The sequence below is a fragment of the Monodelphis domestica genome, chromosome 6 (genome assembly GCF_027887165.1).
Source record: "Monodelphis domestica isolate mMonDom1 chromosome 6, mMonDom1.pri, whole genome shotgun sequence".
Classification (NCBI taxonomy): domain Eukaryota; kingdom Metazoa; phylum Chordata; class Mammalia; order Didelphimorphia; family Didelphidae; genus Monodelphis; species Monodelphis domestica.
In genome coordinates, this window is record NC_077232.1 from 276,057,521 (window position 1) to 276,080,401 (window position 22,881).

Here is a 22,881-nt window from a genome sequence, read left to right on the forward strand (position 1 = left end):
TTCTATCTCATTAACTGTTTCAAGACAGAAATGGAAGGACTAGGCTGATAGAATTAAGGGGCCATGATGGTGCCACCTATTTGTCCCAGAGGCATGGCTCTTATTTGATTCATTCACTGTGTCTTTGGTATCAGATTTGCTGCCAAGTTTTTTTTTTTCTCGTTACTATGCTCTTATGCAATATATACTTCTACATAATTAATTTTTGGTGCATATTTTTAAGTCTAATCTTCACCAACTGGCTTTCCCCCCCAACCCCCAAGTCCTCATTCTAGTCCATACATTTATTAACACTCTCCTTTTTTAATAATTGCCTCTGTATCTATTCTGTCTTAACTAGTACCAAATAATTCATTCATCTATTTTGTGTGTATGTGTGTATTTAAAAAAATTTTTTTTAAGCCCTCACCTTCTCTCTGGGAATCAGTTCTGTGTTTTGGTTCCAAGGCAGAAGAGTGGTAAGGACTAGGCAGTGGTGGTGGTGGTGGTGGGAGGGTCAAGTGACTTGCCCAGGGTAACACAGCTGGGAAGTGTCTGAGACCAGATTTCAACCCAGGACCTCCCATCTCTAGGCATGACACTCAATCCATTGAGCTACCCAGCTATCCCCTAATGTAAAATTTATAGTGCAATTTGAGATCTTTTACTAATTAATCTTTTTTCATTATTTTCTCTGAGATTCTTGATCCTTTCATTCCTTTAGGTACATTGTTATTTTGTCCATTTATAAAAAAAAAAAAGAACCTATTTGAGTAGTATTGGGGAATTAATATATTTCCAGTTATTCAAGACTTTAATAATACTTAATAATATTTAATAATAATGTTTAATAAACAGTATTTGATTTTTGCCCTAGACCTTGAGCAAGTTGAGGGCAGAAGATAATAAATTACTTGGCCCTAACCTCATCAGCAAATGAACTTGATTTGTTGGACTTTGACTCTTGATTCCCAATTCAGTATATTTTCTAATATACCTTGATATTTCATGCTCCTTCCATTTCCTACTGTCTACTGTTTGTAATAGCTTTCTCACTTGGTTTTTGGGAGAAAAAACATGTTTAAAAAAGTATTCAAACCTTCCTTTTTGTTGCTTCTAGGATAAGATACCGTTTCTTTTGGCTCTAGTGTACTTTTCTAGACATTTTACATTATTTCCTTCAATGCCATCTATTTTCCTGCCAAACTGACCTACTTTTCTCAAAAACTGGCATTTCAGCTCATTCCTTCTTATTATTGGAAATTTTCTTTATTCACTTCCATTGTTAGTGCTTTCTCACTTTTCTTTACCTTTATATCTCTTTGTATGTTTTGTCCTGCCAGAGAATGTCAGATAAGGGAAGGACTGGTTTTAATCTTAATCTTTGTATCCACACCAAGATTTGTGTCTGAACCTTTCTTATAGTAGTCCACAGTTTTCAGTTTAGCAAAGGTAAAGGAATTTGTCTTTGGAACAGGATGTGTTTAATTTGGGTGCAACTCACTCAGTAGCTCAAAATAGCCATGTGCTTGATAGATGATAAAACAAATCTGAACAATTTAACTATTTTTAAGCATTTTAAAATATGTGGAAATGGGAACTTGAGAAAAAGGATGATAGAGCCTGGAATGCCAGGTATTGAGTTCTACAAATACTGTGCTGCAGTTTAGCTTGTACGTTTAGGGCAGGTACAGGTGGTTTTCTTTTCTTTTTTTTTCTTAATAGCATTTATTCACACACGGGCCAGTTTTAAACCTGAACTGCTTTGAAGCAAATCCAGGAATCTGCTTCGTCCTAAGAGCAGTTGCAGATTAGTTATATGGTGGTATGTTGGCAAGAACACATGAGCATATGTGTGTAAACACCGTGTACTCTGTAATATGCCTTTTGGTTTATTGCTTTTTTTTTTTTTGGAGACCAGTATCAGGAAAGGCTTCTTAATAGCAAGTGGCAACTGACAGGAACCTTGAGGAAAGCTAGGAATTCTAAAAGGTGGCTGGGGAGTAGGAGAGAGAATATTTCAAGAATGGACAATGTATAAAAACAGAAAGGAGGGAGGTAGAATGAGGAGGCGGTTTAGTTCCAATTTGCCTGGAGCATGGAGTGCATGAAGGAAGTAGTATGAAATAAGTTTGGAAAAGCAACTTTTAGCCAGGTTGTAGAATGTAAAAAGACTTAACAGCTCAGATGGCACTGACATAAAACATTGTCCTTTATGGTAGACCACATGCATTTCTGAGGCAGTTTTCTATTTATTTCTATTTCTATTCTGTTTAATGGCTGTCATTCTCTTGGATGGAGAATGTTTCCTTGTGAATTTTTTTGTTAAGTCTTTTACTACTGGGTGGATTTCTAAATTGTTTTGGGAACTAAATGTTTTCCTTTGGCAGACCATTGTCAATTTTTGAAAATTCCCAGCTGAGCACCAATAAAATTCTCGGGTAGCAAAGGCGCAGTGTACGTGTCCTTGTGTAAGAACTTGTGGCATATTAAATGTAGATTATTAATAATTATGATATGGTAATAACCAGCATCTACATATTGCTTTAAATTTTTCCAAGTACTTTATATCTGATATAATTTTATTAGACTATAAAGACCACTTTTGACAAAGAAGTTCTATTTCCTTTTTCTTTTGTTGGTACTTTCAGAAATCAAGCATTTGTTGTTTTTTGGAATAAATTGTAATAATCCCATCCCATTTTCCAGACTAACAGGGATGCCAAAAGAAAAATATGATCCCCCAGATCCTCGCAGAATTTACACCATCATGTCAGCAGAGGAGGTAGCCAATGGAAAGAAATCTCACTGGACAGAATTAGAAATCTCTGGTGAGTCAAATCTAAAGGATTCTTTTAAAAAACCAAAACATTGGCCTATGTATTTATTCCCATGCATTCAACTAGAGGGACTATGTGGTAAAAACTCTTTAACTCTTAAATAGCTTAGCCTACCAGTTTTTGCAGATGAAATAAAACTGCGACTGAGTGAAAGCTGGCTATCTCTAATTCTAGGATAGCCAAGTGTTGTATTTTCATATGTAAAAAAGTTTTTGAAATATTTTTATATATTAAAAAATTACTCGGAATTATTCTCATTAACTGTTAACAAATGAAATATACAAACTTCTCTTTTGAAAAGTAATAACGTGATTTATGTCTTTATTAAGTATTTTGGGAAGTACATTTTTAGCACCGTATTTTTCTTAGTGCCATGTTTTGATACTGTAGAGTGATCAGCTTTGTTCTCTGCATTCGTCTTTCCCCCTCCAAGCATCTTTACTACTCCTTTTATATCTGTCCCATGTTCCCCTCTACCCCATGTTGCCCAGCTTCAGCTTCCCTTTCCCCCCATTAAAACCAGTTCTTGGAAAGGAGATAGGACCAATTCCTATGATATCCATACCTTCATTTATTTGCATTTTAACCAGACATAAAAATCTTAAGTTTCCCTTAAGTTTTCCCAGAAAACAATGACTTGATCAAATTTGCATCAAAAGAGCCTTAACCAGAAAAGGCTTATCTCTTGCCCTGGAAATGAATGAATGAAAATGAAACATTTAAAAATATAATTGACTCTTTTGTGAGGCAGGCATGTTCAAATAAGGCAATTTGTTTTCTGGATTTTTTAGTGTTTCATTGCATACATAAATAGTACACTTAAATGCTAATGAGTTCAGAGACAGTGTAAAAACACATGTTTGTGCCTTTCACTGTATGTCTCTATAAGTTCACTTCCAACATTCCAATTTTGGTGATTGGATAATGCCCCTGAAGATTTATCTTGTAACATTTTGCTTTTTAGGTAGAGTGCGGAGCTTAAGTACATCACTTTGGTCATTGACACACTTGACAGCTCTGCACCTAAATGACAATTATCTTACTCGCATTCCACCTGATATTGCCAAGCTTCATAATTTGGTTTACCTGGATTTGTCATCTAATAAACTCAGAAGTTTACCAGCAGAACTAGGAAACATGGTGTCTCTCAGGTGAGCAAACATGGATGTTCTGATAGCTGAAAATTGGAATTCACAAAAGGGAATGGGGCATTACTCATAAGAAGTATGGAGAAAGCTTAACATTCCACCTAACGGAAAAAGATTGGATATGCTTTACATGCTTACTGCTTTATTGGGCCTTTTCTAATATTCAAATTAAATTTTTTATTCTATGGCTTCTTGCTTAGTTGGTATACAGTAGGTCCTCTGTATCTTTGAAGAACATATCCTGTGGATATAATTGAACAACTACCTGCTGACCCCATGCATATGTTCCTTTCTTACCCCCCTCACCAGACACTTTGGTGAGCTCCCACACTCACCTAAAAAACGAAAGCAGGACAAATGATACATGGGGGATCTCCAAAGATGGGTGGGTGGGAATATTGATTCTGTCACAACTTTTAAGTCAACCCTGAAAACATGATTTAGAATTCCAACTTTTAACCTTTTCTGTCACACTGGAGAAATAAGAGTTTAAAACTTGAACAGTAAGTTAGTATTGAAAACATTACCATTTTCTTAAGATTTTTAAAAAGTTTTATTTTTATAAAAATAACCATGTCTTTCCCCAAATTGTACATCATTTTATTTTTCTTCAAGATTTCATTTTATTGCTTATAATATAGAATTGTGTTTTATTTTATTTTTTTTCTTAAAGATCACAAATACTGTTTGTTTCTTTGTGTTAATAGGGAATTGCTTTTAAATAACAATCTGTTACGGGTTTTGCCTTATGAACTTGGTCGGCTCTTTCAGCTACAAACCTTGGGTTTGAAAGGTGAGTTTTTTTTTTTGTTAGTTTTAGATGCAGTCAGGGCTAATGGAAACTTGGTATGAAGTTGAGGATTTGTTTGGTTACTCTTGCAGTTTTATCATGGGACTGTTAAGAAAAATTTAATTTCCTAACAGGATTATCTCTGTGATTGATCACATTATCTCTGTGATTGAAAAATATTGTTTAAAGCTAAAATCATAACCATAAAATTTGACAAAGTAGCCATTGCACAAATTGTGTGACAAGGAGGAAGCATTATTAATTATGTATTGTTCACTAAACTTTTGATAAATTGACAGTCAAATTTGTCTTGGTTACTATAAAGTGTTAAGTTAGATTTTTGCATGAATCTTTTGCTGGAGCTATTTTTTTTGGACTTCATCTAAACATTTAGGTTTTGATCTGTCCTAAAGACTCTTTAAGAGAATCGTTTTTGCAGTTGGTGAAATGAAAACATGAAGTGAGCAAGAAGGAAAACCACTTAGTTCAAAATAGCACATTTATGAACATCAGATTAGTCCTGAAAAGGAGCTAAAATAGGAAAAATTGTACAAATTAGTTGTTCTATGTATAACTATGTGGTGGTTCAATTTTCCAGCGATATTGAAGCACTTAATTAATAACTAATTTGTTTCAAAAAAGGAACAGATTGTATGGCAAGAAATTTTGCATTGAAATTGAAGTGTCAGATCTGAACTGTAGCATTTCAAGTGTAGTCCTCATATCATTTGCATATATTGCTCTTAATAAAATACAGCTCATTTTACTGATGGCGTACCCCATTAGATTTTTATATGAAACCAAAAGAAGACACATCCAAGGTTTAATGGTTCTCAAAATCCATATTAAAACAATTGATTACATTTGACATTTTATTTAATTTTAATTATCACTTCCCCTTTTTAATCCTAACTTGCTTAGACCCTTAAGCCATTTCTTTTTGAGGGTCAGCTAAGATAGTTGACAAATTGCCTTTGAATCACTGCAGTGCATTATGATACAAAATGAGTTGTCTGTTCTCTAACCCCCTAAGTACACATTTGCAACTCTTTTATTTTTCTTTTATTTTACAATGTTGAGTTCCAGTAGCTCCTTAACAGCCCTTCCCCTCTTGAGAAGACAAGCGGTATGATTTCAGTTATTTTGCATATTTAATTTATATAGTGCCTGTTTTGTGGGAAATGTACAATTCTAAAAAGTTCTTAACTTTGGGGTTTTCAGAAAAATACCCTGGATTCAAGATATTTTGTAGGTACGTTAAGATTATGAGCATGAGCTCATGTGTCAATGTGTTGGCCCTTTCTAATCAGCCAAAATAAGGATATTGTTCAGAGCAATAAATAATCAAAACACATTCACTTATTTCGCCGTTGTGAAGAAATACAAGTAAGATATCTAGGCTACAAATATGATTAGAGTACTTGTCTTCAAGGAGAAGTTTGAGCATGGAGAGTTAATTTTGACCAACACCAGAAGGCCACAGGTATTTTAAGTCTGGTTGGAGTATAAGGCCAGTAATGGACTCTATTATTTTGATAAAAGTCATATTTGAAATGGAGATTTATCTCCTTGATTTTCTAGGAAAAGTGAATAATTTTAATAATCTGGGACCTATTTCAGGTTTCTTATTGAATTTAAGCCATTTTGCCATGTTTTCATCGAAATGCTTAATATGTAAGAATTTTGAAAAAGGATATATAACCTTTTCTTAGTATGTTCTGTTTCCTATACCCATGTAGTTATCAGTAGTCTCCCTGAGAGCTATCTTATATCACAAATATTTTTTAGAGAGGAAAAAATGTCAGCTCAATTAATCAATATGTTTGAAAAGCCTGAAAATTTGTGAAACATATGCGACAGATGTAGGTCTCCTACTTTCTCCAATCTTATCTCTTCTTCTAACACCCTGCCAAGACCATAATGATTTCTATTCCTTTAATACATGTTATTAGCTTTTCTTGACATTTCCTCCATTCTAAACCATAATGGAAATCCTTTCTACTTAGGATTTCAGTCTTTTTATTCACAACAACAAAAAAAATAGAAAAGGTCAATTTTATGTGTTTATTTGTGACCAGTTTAAGGAATGACTTTTTCCCCTTCTGTTCTTATATTATGATTCTTATATTATGATTATAATGGAGGTGCAAGTGAATTTCTCTTCAGTATTCCAAGCATTTGGAACTCATGCGATTGTTTTTACTCTTTGTTTCAGGCAATCCTTTATCACAAGATATTCTCAGCTTATACCAGGACCCAGATGGAACCCGAAAGCTACTGAACTACATGCTCGACAATCTAGCAGGTGATTTAATCCTAATTTTTTTTAATTCTTGAATTTTATGGCAATGCAGTCCTAGCTTCTGCTGAGTGTTCCTGTAACCTTTCAAACTATTCTTTTTGTTCCTCATTTTAGTCCTCTTATTTCATTCTTTTCTATGGTAATATCAAATGGAATTCTCTTGGCAAGTCACTTAACTTGTCTTGACATTCATTGTTCATTTATATGTGCTCTCAATCTGTGAATCTGTGACATCTTGATGCTTTCATGTTATTTTTCTGACATTTTTATATGACTCCATTATTCTTGTAATGAATGAAAAGGCTATAACTACTTTTTAAAAGCATTTAATGTGTGTGCCAGCCATACCTCCCAAAGAAAGCTTATGCTCTAATGGAGAATTCAGACTCTTCATTTTTACACTGCTACTCACCTTAGTTTTTGCATTTATCTCTTGATTAGTCTTCTGCTTTCATGGTTTCCCTGATTGAATTGTTCACAGTAGTCAGTTGTGCTATAATATGATATGTGTTCCTAAAATTTTATCATAGTACTGTTTGAAGTGAGTAAAATCATAGCCTACAAGAAAAACTGACAGGGGTACAGCTATGGAAAAGTCAGTGATATAAAAACGCAGGCACCTAATAAAAGCGTAGCACAATTTTATGGTTGTTAAATTGGATATAAATAAAATATGAAATAAAAATATACAAAATAGGTCTACTTCTTAATAGGCTGAAGAAATCTATAGTGATTTTGTGTGAATACAAAGTAATTATACTATGGGACATATAAATTTTTTTTAGTTAGTAATGGATTTGATTGAGTACATGATTTTATGGAATTATTGGATTTAATAAGCAAGAGAGTTGGTAATATGTGAACATATAGAAATAAAAAATATCAACATATCTATGTCTTCTCTGTATTGTATGTGGCCAACAGTAGGCATTGAACCTAGTAGTTATTTTTATATTTTACATATTATTGCTTATTTATATCCATGATATTTACATTGTTCAGTTTAATGCATCCTTAAGTTTTCAAACTAGTTTGGGTGATATTGAGTATTAATCCCTCTGTTGCTAAGCAAGTCAGATTGCCACCAATGAGAGGGATTCTAATCTTGCCAAAATGTTATCATTTACTATCATATTTGAGCAATTAAATGCCAGAATCCATTGCTTTATATTACCATAAATTTTGAATATATTTTTCCTCTCCTGTGAAGTATCTCTTGTAACATAGAAAAAGGGGAAAAAGTTGAGCAAAACTAAACCTGAATATAATTGTTGTTGACTCAATAGTATTCTGTGCCCATGGTCTCACTTCTTACCCTTACCCTTTCTCCCCATTTACATTATATTGCCTCTGTATCCTCATGGTTCTGCTTTTTTCACTTTGAGTTGGTTTGTATATTATCTGTTTATGAATTATTTATAGTCATAATATATTACAGTACAACAAAAATGATATAGATTAGAGCAAAGAAAGAATATTAGACTGAATCCACTAAGGTGAAAGTCAAAGTTTTGCAGTTGGATTAGAAAAAATTATCTCACAAGTACAAGGAGAATGAAACATTGGAAGCGAGATTTGAATCCCACTTCTTAATATATTCTCCTTTGATAGTGGAAGTCATCAAGCACAGTGGATAATCCTATATCTGGTATATTGTAGTTCAGATTCTTGTTAAGCTGTGGGTGGGAGTCCCTTGAAACATCTGGTCCTATAACTGAAACACTATAGTTAGTGAAATGGCTTCCCTTTTCACAATTGCATAGAGCCACTTGTGATCTTTTCTTTTGGTTTGGGGCCTTTTGGGGAGTAGTCTGAAGTCAGTTAATTTTTCTTTATCAGCCTTTTCCCCCCAAAATAAATCTTTTGTTAATTGAACAAACTTACTCTGTTTAGAGCAATATAGTAGATGCTGGGAAAGTTAGGCTAGTAGATGTTTTATTTATTCTAAAATTAATTAATTTCATGCCTCATTATATACATTATATTTCACTCAGTGTTTGCTATGGAATGCCAATGTTGGAATTTGTTACTTTAAAACTTTTTTCTTCACCTATCTCTCAAGTTAAAGTAGGAAGAAAGTGAGGGCGCTTTTTATTTTTAAGTGTTTATTTGCAATTCAGTGCCTGAATAAAAAAGATTCTTATTTTAAAAGCATAAAAAAATCATACCTTAAATTGATTCAATGTGGGATTATTACACTGACTTGTCCTCCCTTAAATTTGCCTGTTTTTAAAGCCTCATTAGAGCTTGACACTTAAATTTTATATCTTCTATTCTGTGACATTGTATTTAAGTGGTAAATTTGACAATACATCTACAATATATATGATATTAAAACAAATGCATCTTTCAGTTCATCCAGAGCAGCTTCCTCCGAGGCCATGGATTACACTAAAAGAACGAGACCAAATTCTGCCCTCAGGTTAGAATTTTATTCTCTTCTTCACTTTTCTAGAAATACAGGAGATTCCATTTGGTCTTTGTGATGTGTAATTAATAACATGCCTTTTCTTTTTCTCTGGGTCCCTCATAATCAATCCCATGACTTCACTAATGGGATAATACCAATTCACTATTCATAAATAGGCTACTGATGGTTTCTCAAAAGAATATATGACTTATTTTATATATGCTGTATTCATCACGAATACCTGCATTAGATAACTAGCACAAGAACAATGTCAGTAAGAAGAAATAATACAGATTACACTGATTTTAAAAAAGTTTAATGTAGAATTGCCTGCCAGCACTGGGAGGGGGGAGGGAAGACAGGGAAGGAGATAAGTTCAATCATATGATTTTTGGGAACTTTGTGAACCCCCCACCCCCACCCCACTCAAGCTTACCCCCCAAAAAACCATGAAAATAATTAATGTAAGAGTTTTTACATATTAGGAGAACTTTAATTTCAAATAGCTGTGTGACTGTGCAACTCACTTTGTCCCACTTTCCTCTTCTATAAAATGACACAGCAAATAGAAGCACATGGTAAATTACTCCAGTATATCTGCTCAAAAGACCCTATTTGAGGTCATAGAGTGTGGGACACAACTGAAAAAAGACTTGACAACTTCTCGGGTAGTATCGTGAAAGCATGAATTGTTACCATAATCATGAACTAATAATATGCGTTGACAATAAAAATAATATAGAGCTGGCTAAGGAACCCGAGATTATGTTTTAATTTCTCTATATCTTGGCTGTTTTGGGAATACTGTAATGTTTCTGGAGACCTCTTATTTTGAGGCTGACTGATTTGATGCAGAGCTATTTGTAATTAATTACCTTTTTTAAGAAGAGATTTAATATTTATATAAATATTGTTAATTATAATTATATATAATTTCTCCAAAGTTTGAGTTGACTAGACATGATTTTTTAGGCTTGATTCAGTCAATTATAATCTCTGTGGTATAGAAGGATTGAGATGGGAACTTGGTGTTAGGAAGAGTGGAGTTTGAATTCTTCCTCATGACAGTTGCTCTCTGTGTCAAGTCACTTATTCCTAGCCCTCGTTCCTTATCTTCAAAATTGGGATATTAATAACAGCATACTTCCCAGAGCTTTTTTTTTTTTGAAGATCAAATGATTAAGGAATTGACTTTTAATACTATTTAGAAAGTATTTATTTTATGTAGTTATTATGAAATCTTTTGTTATCAAAGTTGGCTTTGTTTAGGGATTATTCTCAAGTAATTTTGCCCTGGTAGTTGGAGGTCATTGGTATTCTGAGGGTAGATATTCAATCATCCATTTAAATTTTTACTAATGTCAGAAATATTTTGCTTTTATAAAACGCATGTAATAACCTACTACATCGTACAGCATTTAAAATTTTTCTTTTAGTGGGATTGTGTCAGTGTTTTCATTTAATAAACCCTATATGATGGGATGTGCAATCTTCAAAAATGCAGGTATACCCATGATCCACACATAATAATTTAGACTTTAAAGTTTCTTTAACAGCACTTATATATTCTGCACTAAATGTAGTTAACTTTTTATAGAATCCAACTGTTTCTTTGGGCAGCTAAGTAGGTGGTGATGTGATGGATAGAGTACCACCCTTGAGCTTAGAAAGACCTGAGTTTAAGTCCAGCCATAGGTTATCTTTGTGACCCTGGACAAGTCACTTAGCACTGCCTCTTTTTTCTCATATATAAAATGAGATGAAGAAGGAAATGGCAATACATCCAGTTTCTTTGCCAAGAAAACCCCAAATGGGGTAAAAAGATTCAGAGAGGACTAAAAAATGACTGAATAAAAATAATTATATCCTTTTTTTCTCGATTTCAAATCATTGAAAATAAAAAATATTGGAAGGAATGTTTTTATTTTATTTGATTTCTAATATTTAGACATGAACATTTTTGATAAAGCCCTTCTCTCTGAATATAAAAAATTTATTGATGTTTGGGGCATAGGTAGAGATTTCTTTTTCACAGTTCCCTTTGTGGTCCAGAAAAAGACATATAATTGTATCTAGAATTAGAATGAAGCTGAAAGCCCCCTAATTTCCACTCAGATAAAATCCATCATAGTAAGACATATAGTGAGTTTTCCCATTAAGAGATACATGTGTGGGGTAATAATCTAGTTAGGTTGTTTAGAAGATTTAAACTTGTGTCAGGAACAATGAAGTATTTCATTGAATTAGATTTGAGACCCCGGTGATTTGGAGCTAAAAAAAATGCTATTCATGGGAAAGGTGTAGGTTGTCCTCAGGGATCTTAGTATCTGAAGGAAACTTCAGATATGTTGATTTTTCAGCTCAATTGGATTGGTTTTGAATCTTTTGCTTTTCATGGAAATGAGAATTTAATTTAGAAACTATTTTTAAGAAATTGGTCTTGAGGTTAGATTCTGTGTCAAACAATATGAACATCCTGATTTCAGACCCCTAACACTTAAGATTTATTGACTTATCCTTTAGATTAATCTGCTGCAGGGAGGGAGGAAAGATGAGTTCGGCAAAAAAAATTTGTTTTGGACAAAATTTAGTTTAACTTTGCAGCATTTTAAGTGAGGAAATTTTGCTCAACAAATTAATATAGAAAGAAATAGGGTGAATACTCATCCACTTAAAGAAAATCAGACTTATTTACAGACATTTGTTATTCTCCCAGAAATGTTTGTTTTAATTAAGGGACTCCTGGGCTAGCAGTGAAAAGTAGAAATTTATTTGACTTTAAGATTTGACTTTTGACAAAGTTGGAGTGTCTCCCAACATTGTTATGTTTTTAGTGTTTTTGAGCCAACAGAAAGCAGTTCTGGGTGTTTCTCTGCACTGAAATTCTTTGTCTTTTCTTGGTGAATAAAGTTTAGACTTAGTGTCTGTATGCATATGTGCATGTGCATTATATTTCTTCACAAGCAAACTGCCTAATTTTCTTCTTTTTGTCCCTTGTTTTTTCTCCTCTTTCTTCCTAGCATCATTCACGGTTATGTGTTATAATGTGTTATGTGATAAATACGCCACCCGGCAGCTATATGGCTACTGCCCATCCTGGGCATTAAACTGGGAGTACAGGAAAAAGGGAATTATGGAAGAAATTGTTAACTGTGATGCAGATATCATTAGTCTTCAGGTAAAATTAGAAAATTAAATTGTCTTTCACTTCAAGACAAAATGGTAAAAAAAAAGGCAATACTTCAGAAAAAGCACTTTATGCTAAAAATGGAAAGTATACAGAGCCCCCTCCACCCCCCCCCCTTTTTTTTTCATTTAAGAGGGGAGAAATTTCAGTGAGGAGCATTTTCATGAAATATAAAAATGACAGTTATGAAGTTGAGATGGCTACTTCTACTTTTCTTGTATTTCACTATGAGAGTGGTACAACAGTCATTGATCAGAAGAGTAATTAAGACAGAAAATTATTAAATAGTACCTAGCTTTCACGGAAGATGTACAAGCAAGTCCCTGTCTTGAAGTAGAACTTGGAGAATAGCTGGAATGTATATACAATTATGTGCTTTTATTGGTGCTTTCCTTAATACTCTTAGCTGTGCTTTAGTTTCTTTTGGTCATATTCTGCTAAAGCTAATTTGATTAAAATAAAGCTACATTGCCTCCTCCTCTCTCAACACTATGGAAATGTAGTATTTTTAGGCAATTTACTTTCTTGGTTAGGTTTTACCAATAATTTTAAAAAGCATTTCAGGAGTTCAAGGTATTTTAAAAGGAATCTGCCTGCAGCTTGTAAATTCCATAGCTTCAATACTATAGATAGATCAAGACTGAGGAGTAAAAGGCAATTTAGAGTTGCCATTCTACTTATACTTTTTGTGTGTACCTGGGAAACAGCAAGAACCATCAGATAAAATGCAGCTTTTGAAAGTCAAATATTTTGAAAAGATCAAAGGTGGGGAATGGCACAATCACCTATAGTTCAATGATGCACGTTCTTTAGATGTAGTTTCAATAACAAAAAAATCAGTCTTGTAATTAGCAGAGATCCGATTTGTATTAATTACCTAACTCAATAAAATCCCTTATTCTTTTCTAACCATTTTAATTTCTAGGGGGAAACACCTGTCATAGCTATCTAGGATATTTTTTAAAATTATATTTTAATGAGATAGGAAGCAAGGGATGAATGTCAGGATAAGAGAAAACAGTATATTGGGCACTGGAGTCAAAATCTGAATTGAAATCACACCATAATTACTTGCCATATGACCCTGGACAATCTGACTTAATCTCCCTGTTTCTTGATTCAGTAGGTGAGTCTGGGAAATGAGACAGATACTCTATTTTAAAAAAATTATCCTAACCTTTAATCCTTTGTCATTCATTAACTGTAATGTGATTATTTTTATTTTTTATTGGCCAATTTTGTTGTATATCTTCATGGCAAAAACAAAAGTAGCTGGAGACTGGGAAACTTCTTTAGCCCCTTTTTGGTTTTAAATTAATCTTTACTTATCTCATGGCCCTGCCCTCTCTGATATATATCTCAGTTAGATTTTCCTCAGTGTCTTGTAGAGGATGATTCTTCTCTTCTCTCAGGAAGTGGAAACAGAGCAATACTTCACCCTTTTTCTGCCAGCATTAAAGGAGCGTGGATATGATGGATTTTTTTCTCCCAAGTCACGTGCCAAAATCATGTCAGAGCAGGAGAGAAAACATGTGGACGGTTGTGCAATATTCTTCAAAACAGAAAAGTGAGTAAAGTGCATAAACTGGTGCAGTTTTTTAGTTCTCATACTTGAAGTTCCACATGTAGAGATCACTGACAACTCAGTTAAACCTGAGTAGCAAATCTGGGTTTCTTTGATTTTTGGGGTACTTGGCTATTCCTTATTTTATTCCTCATGGATGCTTCTTGAGTTCTCCTTAACTCATGGTACTGTTCCAAGAATATACAGGCATATGGATATTAGGGTTAAGTACATGAAGAGATAAAACAAATGAATGATATATATATATATATATAATATATAATATATGTAAAACAAGGATGATCGCTATTGAAAAAAAAGTGATATTCTAAGGAAATACTAGCAACAGAAAAGCTGGTCTGTGGGGAGGCCCATTAGTGGATGGGCAAGTGTGAAGGCAGCTTCTTTCCTGTCATTTCCAGAAACATGTCTATGTCTGAGGTTGAACTTTTTGATTATGCCAACGATGGGAGGCTCTGGAGCATTCATTGCTGAGCGGTATCCAAATAACTAGCCTGATATATGCTGCCCCCTCTCTCTGCTAAGGCACCTGCTTGGTGGGCTTTTCTGCCTACCCTTCTTTCCTATATCTTCACAGCACTTGCTGTCTTGAAGGAATGGCTGGACTTCTAGTGAGGATACTCCTGAACATACTGGTGTTGGCTGTTTCCATCAGGTTTAAGAAAAGTCCTAATTACATTTGTGGCAGTGCTTGTAATAGAACCTAGCATACAGAGAATGGGAGCTTTGTGTTTTTGGTAGCTAAAAGCAAGAGTATTCATTAAAAAATAATAAATTACATTTGTATAATTTAAGGTGTATAAATTTCTATTTTTTCAGTAATTTGTATTGACAGTATATTATTACCCCATTTTATAGATGAAGAAACTCAAGCTCTTACAACCACCTATCTTCAGTCCTGCAAGTAGAAAATAAGAGCTCCCAGGAGTATTGTGATCTCAGTCTAGTACTCTTCCCACTAGACTCCAATGTCTCTCAATACATTCACCTTCATTTAAGAAGTATTTTTGTCATTTATGGCAAAACTGTGAGTTATTCTGTGCCTTCTGCATAACAAAAGGCTTGGGGTACACTCTGGAGGCTTGAGAGAGGAAAAAGGGAGTTTTTATGGGCTTTTAAGGCCTAACCAACCTGATTTAAATATCTTTAAATTTAAATATCTATTTTTCTGAAACAAATGGTGGCTGCTTTGCTCTGACCAACTGATTGATGTTATCTTTTCTTGTTGTTTTGTCTTTTTAAAAATCAATTTTACTCTAAATGTACCTTAATTTTTACTTTTTGAAGTCTAAGAGCAGGGGTCCTTAATTTGGTATCTGTGATCTTAAGAATTTTTTTCCCAAACAATCCCAGTTTAGTTGGTTTCCTTTTCATTTTTATTTTAAATGTACTTCAACATACTGTTACAAGTGTACTTGGTGTCTTCTCCCCCCCCCCCCCCCCCCCCTTAACAATCCCTTATTTAGAAAAAATAACTCGTACCTTCTCTCTTAGAGCAGAAGAGTGGTGGTAAGATCTAGGCATTTGGGGTTAAGTGAGTTCTTCAGTCACACAATGTCTAAGGTCAGATTTGAACCCTGTACTCTTCATCTGGCCACTTGGCTGCTCTAACACTTTCTCCTTTAGAGACTAGTACATACTACTCTATTCACCCCTTTTATTGCATTCTCCTGATCTCTCTTCTCCTTTCTGAATATTTCATGTTAAATTTCTATTTCTAAGTTAAATTATTTGTGTGTTCTTTGGCCTTTCATTGAGGAACTAAACTAAGACTTCCCTTGAATACACACAATGGGCATTTAAGTGGAGCTTCTTTGAAAGCCACCCTTGAATAAAATAGCCATTGTCAGAACAAAGGCCCTCAAGTTCATGATTATAATTATATTGGTATTAAATGAGCTAAGTGGCCCATTGGAAAAAATGTAGGGTGAGGGACAACTCCACTTTTATCTTTACTTTAGACCCAGGTATAGTTGTCTGTTCCTCTCATACATTTATATGTGTGAGATAATAGTAAAGCCCTAAATTTTAAACTTTTTATTCATTTGGTGAAATCACTTAACCTCTGCCCCCAGTTTCCTCATCTGTTAAATAAAAGGCTCTAAGGTAATCTCTTACCCTCCCCCAATTCCCCCCAAAACAAAGACCAATGTACTAATCTAGTGAAGTAATTTTTAAAAAAATTTGTAACCTTGACTCTTACTTCTTCTGTTCTTTTCCTTTATGAACATTGAAGAGGATATTGCCTACTATGTGCCAGGCCCTGTACTTTACAACAACAACCCTGGGAGGTAGGCTATTATCCCTATTTTACAGTTCAGGAAACTGAAGCAGACAGGTTAAATGACTTGGCCAGGGTCAAACAGCTAATGAATAATTGTGGTTTTCCTGATTCCAGACCATCCACTGAGCTATTCTTTGGAAATTTGCCAACAGCTAAGTAAGTTTGAGTGAACTTCTGATATCCCATCCTCCTTTTTTAAAAATATTCATAAGGGTAGGGGACTACCTAAATAAATATCCATGCTATCTCTCTGGATTGCAGAATGAGTAATGCCGAGCTTCAATCCCCTTTAGAAATAAACATCCTACCTGAATACCTTGTCTCTGATGCAATACTTGCCCATCCACTTTTAGAAATATGAACCCATCAAGGTTTGTCTTCTCTCATTAGGACAATTTGTTTTTTAAATCAGCCCTTCCTTGTATCTTAGGGCCTTAGCCCATTCAATATTGTGTATGTTATAATAATCTTTTATTTTATCATTTAGCTTAACTTGCCTGATTTATTAGGGCAGTACCCTAACCAGACTCTTTACTGAAAAGTCACCTTTTAGAATTGGAAATACTTTGCAAATACTGTGGAGTAATGGAAAGTGAAGACTCAAGAATCATACTGAGGTGGTGAAGTGGTGGTATTACTGCAAGGATAGATTTGCCCTTTTCAGACAATGGGAACATTGGGAAAAGTGGGAGATTTCAAAAGAAAGACAATTCTGATTTGGACACATTTAAGTTTGAGACCTCTGCTGTTGAGGTAGGGTTCTAGATAAGAGGGTGATGTTAATTACAATAACAGTTTTAGAATTAAATGAAATTATAGTATCAACAATCCTTTTGCTGTCCTGACTTCTAGTGAATTTTGTTTTGCTAAAAGGAAAGGATTTATCCAATTAACTTGTTTCTTTGTTCTCAGATTTCAGAAGGAGTTGCCATTCAGAACTTAATTATGACCAATCAGTATTAGTTAGAGTTACTAGTTAGAGAACTTTGTTCTCTTGATTTGATAATGATCCTGATGGATTTTGTATTGTGAAGAAAGAGAATGTACAGATAATCTTTTGCTTAGAAGGGGATTTCTCAAAATAAATTCAGACCAATAGGGTTACCATTGTTACTGAAAGGCATAAGATTCAAGAGGATAGGAGCAATCATTTTGAGTATATAATCTGAAATGATAAATCACTTAATGTACATTAAGCACCCACTATGTGCTTAACTTTGTAATTTGTTGAGGATAGAAATGGAATGAAAAATTATCTAATCTCCCAAGAGGCTTATAAGAAAAAGATACTGTTCTTCCTCCACACCAAACATTATGAATCCATAATGTTAATGAACTTTAGTTAAGGAGAATGCATTTGTGGGACTCAGTCATGAAATCATATGTAGACTACCTGTTTGGTTTCATACTTCATGAAATTTGATCATATCCTTGGACAGAAGGTTTTGGGGGTCTGCAACACTTTTTTTATTTAAGCTTTTATTTTTTAATGCTTACAGATTTTTATTAATTTGTTAATTTTTGTGGTTTTTTAAAAATTAGTCAATTTAGAACATTTTCCCTTGGTTATAAGAATTGTATTCTTTCCCTCCCATTTCCCCACCCCTTTCCATAGCTGCACAATTCCACTGTTTTTGTTTTGTTTTTTAAACTCATACCTTCCACCTTAGAATCAATACTATGTATTGGTTCCAAGGCAGAAGTGTGGAAAGGGCTAAGCAATTAGACTTAAGTGACTTGCCCAGGGTCACACAGCTTGGAAGTGTCTGGGGCCAGATTTGAACCTAGGACCTCCCATCTCTAGGCCTGGCTGTCAATCCACTGAGCCACCCAGCTGCCCCCTTCACTTGGTTTTATATGTCTATTTCCATGGTGATGTTAACACTAGAATGATCGTTTAGAGTCTACATCCCCAATCATATCCCCATCGACCCATGTAATGAAGCAGTTGTTTTTCTTCTGTTTCTACTCTCACAGTTCTTCCTCTGAATGTGGATAGTGTTCTTTCTCATAAGTTCCTCAGAATTTTCCTGGATCATTGCATTGTTATTAGTAGAGAAGTCCATTAAATTTGATTATACCTCAGTCTACCAGTCTCTGTATATGTTATTCTCCTGGTTCTCCTCTCATTCTGCATCAATTCCTGGAGGTCATTCCAGTTCAATGGAATTCCTCCAGTTCATTATTCCTTTGAGCACAATAATATTCCATCACCAATATATACCACATATTGTTTAGCCATTCGCCATCCCCTCATTTTCCAATTTTTGGCCACCACTAAGAGTGCAGCTATGAATATTTTCTCCTCTTACCTCTTTGGGCTATAAACCCAGCAGAGATATGGCTGGATTAAAAGGCAGGCAGTCTTTTATCATCCTTTGGGTCTAATTCCAAATTGCCTTCCGGAATGGTTGAATCACAATTCCACCAGCAATGTATTAATGTCCCAATTTTGCCACATCCCTTCCAACATTTATTACTTTCTTTTGCTGTCATGTTAGCCAATCCGCTTGGTGTGAGGTGATGCCTCAAAGTTGTTTTGATTTGCATCTCTCTGACTATAAGAGATTTAGAACCCTTTTTATGTGCTTATTAATTAGTTTTGATTTCTTTATCTGAAAATTGCCTATTCCTGTTCCTTGCCCACTTATCTATTGGAGAATGGCTTGAGATATATATATATATATATATATATATTTTTTTTTTTTGGGGGGGGTACAATTAGCTCTATAAATTGAGTAATTAGACCTTTATCACAGATTTTTGTTATGAAGATTTTTTCCCCCAATTTGTTGGTTCCCTTCTAATTTTGGTTGCATTGGTTTTGTTTATACTAAAAGTTTTTAATTTGTTTTGCATTTTGTAATTTTTTGTAATTTTGTAATTTTTTTCTAACTCTTGCTAGGTCTTAAAATCTTTCTTTTCCCAAAGATCTGACATGTATACTATTATGTGTTCACCTAGTTTACTTATAGTTTCCTTCTTTATATTCAGGTCATTCACCCATTCTGAGTTTATCTTGGTGTAGGGTGTGAGCTATTGATCAAAACCCAATCTCTCCCATACTGTCTTCCAATTTTCTCAGCAGTTTTTATCAAATAGTGGATTTTTGTTTCCAAAGCTGGGATCTTTGGGTTTAGACTTTCTTGCTGAGGTCACTTAATCCAAATCTATTCCACTGGTCTCTTAGCCAGTACCATGTTGTTTTGATGACCACTGCTTTATAGTATAGTTTGAGATCTGGTACTGCTAAGCCCCCTTCCTTCATATTTTTTTTCATTATTTCCCTGGATATCCTTGATCTTTTGTTCTTCCAAATGAACTTTGTTATGTTTTTTTTTCTAATTCAGTAAAACAGTTTGATGGGTATGGCACTAAATATACTTCAGACATTTACTGAAAATTAAAGGAGACAGAATGTTGGAACCCATTTGTTTACTTTGTATCTGACTCTCTGACCCCTTTTGGGGATTTTCTTGAAATAGATTTTGGAGTGGTTTGCACATTTCCTTCATCAGCTTATTTTATAGACGAGGAACCTGAGACAAAGAGACTTGCCCAGGATTGCACATACATTTGTATGAAGTTAGATTTGAACTTGGGAAGATGTTTCCACTGGGAAACATAACTAGCTCCAGAAGGAACATAACCAGTAGTCAAAAACAGTTACAAGAACCCCCTGAGAATATCAGCTAATGAATGCTCAGAATGGTCTGAGTCTTCTAAAAAAGGGGAAAAATGCCAAGGACAACAAAAAAGATGTTTAGAAAGCTACATTTAGGGTACAATACCCCTAAATAGATGTGAACTCCTTCCTGAAATTTTGCCCTTTCATCTTCCAGTGTCTAGCATTATACCTAGAACACAGATAATGCTTCTTGAAACAGACTATCTGTGAAGACATGGTTTAATATTAATAGACAACAGGTGACTCATGCAGTTCTTAGTTTGCTTCTGACTTTTATCAAAGGGAATGATGCTGAAACTTGAAAGGGCACCATGAAGAGGAGGGAAAGCCTGCAGAAGTATAGGAGGAGGCCAGTCAGGTATCCAGGCCTGAAGGAATTTTCTCCCAGAGTTCTGAAATAGTAAGACCCTCCCACATGCAGAGGCTTGTGAGGATACAGTTAGGAAAAGGGTCAGAATCTCAGTTCCCTGATCTCAAGGAGTGTATTCATGTAAAGGAAAGAAGCCATAGAACCATGAAACCACCTCATAAACAAGGCAGAAATGACAGTGATAGGGGCATATGAATAGTGTCACAAATTTGAAGAGGCAAAGATTACTTCTAGGGTGGCGATCAGGGAGTGTTTATTGAAAGTCTGCCTTTGTAGGAATTCAACATGGATTATGAATGTGCCGGGGGTGGTGGTGAATTGGGTTACAAAAGCCATTCCAGGCAAGAGGAATGGCGGGAATGAAGAAATTGAAATTGCTTTCTGAGAAGCAGTCATTGATGAGTAACAATTTGATATATATATATATATGTCTAGTATATTTGAAGTAAAGCTACAAAAAGGATAATTTGGGTCATATTGTTGAATTCTTAAATGATAAGCTAAGGATTTTTTTTTAAGAGTACTAAAGATTTTTGAGGAAGTAATGCCCAAGTGGCATTTCCCATGGCATTGGAGGGGAGAATGGAATCAGGAAGAAAAAGTAGATTATTTTTCATCAGACTATAGAACTATGGAGTTATAATTCATCAGAGCTTTTGAGATCCTTACTTGATATTTTTTTTCAGCTTCATAGTACAATTGGAGAGAGGAAAACTACTCCCAGCAATGTTTTAGTGAGTTAAAGTTCACTCATGTAAATTCATCCAGCTTTTCTTTTAATAATTGGGAAACCAGTCATTCTTTTAGATTGTATTTGGAAAATAGTGTATGTGTGTTCTGATTATATGAAGTAATAAACCCCTGCAGCGTGAGAACCTCCTTCCCCTCTCCTTTTTCTTTTCTTTTTTTAAATCAAATTCATAAGAGAAGATAATTAAAAAGTTTAAAAAGACAGGGCACATATTCCTGTCAGTCCTGTTAGGCTATTTGTCAAAATGCTGTAAAAATGTGAGCTACTCATAGCAAGTACAAGAGTAGAAACGTTGCAAGTGGTGGGTAGTGATGGTGAACAAAGACACTATGAATAATACTAGTAAACTGTCAACATTCTGACCTAGACTGCCTAGGACCAGGGACTCTCAGAGTCATATCCCTGTGTCCTGAGACACCAAAGGAGGCCATTAAGTGCTCTGAATCTTTTCCCCCCTACTCCTAATAAAGAGGCGATCAGGTCTGGATCAAAGAGGACTTCAGTGAAGATGCTTGACAGAATTAGAGAAATAAGTAGCTTAGAAGAGAAAGTAACAAATTCCCTATAATTTAGCCTAAGTGAAATTAATAATTCATTTAGTCAGCAACAAATATTAGAACAATATAAAAATATTGAAATAGAGCAAATCATAACATCTAATATTTTTTTAAAGCCTGAACCTTTGAGAAGTCAAGGAGGAAGCATTGTTTGGATTCCCTGAAAACTGATAATGAGGGGGGAAAAATCTATCCTATATTTCACAAATTCAGAAATGAAAAGTTGAGACATTTGTTAGAATCAGAGATAAAGGTAGAATCCACTGATAAAATTGCAAGAAAAGAACTCCCAACAAGAAAGCTACTGGAATCAATATCTCCCAGTCACCCAAAAGAAAACATTTTGAAGCATCCAGAGAAAAGTAGTTCACAAACCTTGAAACTATACTCAGAATTATAAGTCTTGACACCTTGTGTTAGAAATCAGAGGCAATCTTCAAACTATTTCAGAGCCTTACAATGACCGTGATGGGAAATTGACCTTTAGTGGAATAGACTTCCAAACAATTATGAGCAGGAAAGGTAAAAAAAATTGTGGAAAGATACATTGATCTTAGCATTAAAAAGGTTTATATGATGATATAGTTGTTGAAATTGATTAGTCTCTCAGTTATGTCTGATGTTTTGTAACACCTTTTTGTGTTTTGGGGCCAGAAATACCAGAGTAGTTTACCATCTTCTCATTTTATAGATGAGGAACTGAGACCAACAGGGGAAAGTGACTGGCCCATGGTCACACATCTATTCAGTGTTTGAAGCCAGGTTTGAACTAATGAAGATGAATCTTCCTGACTCCAGGCCTAGTGCTCTCTCCACTGCTTTATGTAGCTGAGGATATAGCACTTTGTTTTCAGAAGCAGAAATAAGTATTCAGCACTTCATAAAGCATATTAAGAGAATTAAATAAGAGGAACATAGACACACTCGAGTCCTAGGGGTCCTGTGGGTGAGGTGGAGAACAAAGAAGGAGTGGGGATGACTCAGCAAGGT

At 34.6% G+C, this 22,881-nt stretch overlaps 1 protein-coding gene across 2 annotated transcripts in view; it reads left to right on the forward strand.

Annotated features, from left to right (window-relative positions):
• Positions 1 to 22,881, forward strand: part of CNOT6L (CCR4-NOT transcription complex subunit 6 like) — a 71,745-nt gene that overhangs the window by 30,323 nt on the left and 18,541 nt on the right. For both annotated transcript variants that reach the window (XM_016422998.2, XM_056803251.1), the window contains exons 2-8: positions 2,689 to 2,810; positions 3,784 to 3,970; positions 4,675 to 4,760; positions 6,973 to 7,062; positions 9,413 to 9,481; positions 12,490 to 12,647; positions 14,069 to 14,223. In XM_016422998.2, coding sequence (XP_016278484.2) covers positions 2,699 to 2,810; positions 3,784 to 3,970; positions 4,675 to 4,760; positions 6,973 to 7,062; positions 9,413 to 9,481; positions 12,490 to 12,647; positions 14,069 to 14,223 — 857 coding nt within the window. In that variant the 5' untranslated portion in view covers positions 2,689 to 2,698. The remainder of the gene's footprint in view (positions 1 to 2,688; positions 2,811 to 3,783; positions 3,971 to 4,674; positions 4,761 to 6,972; positions 7,063 to 9,412; positions 9,482 to 12,489; positions 12,648 to 14,068; positions 14,224 to 22,881) is intronic.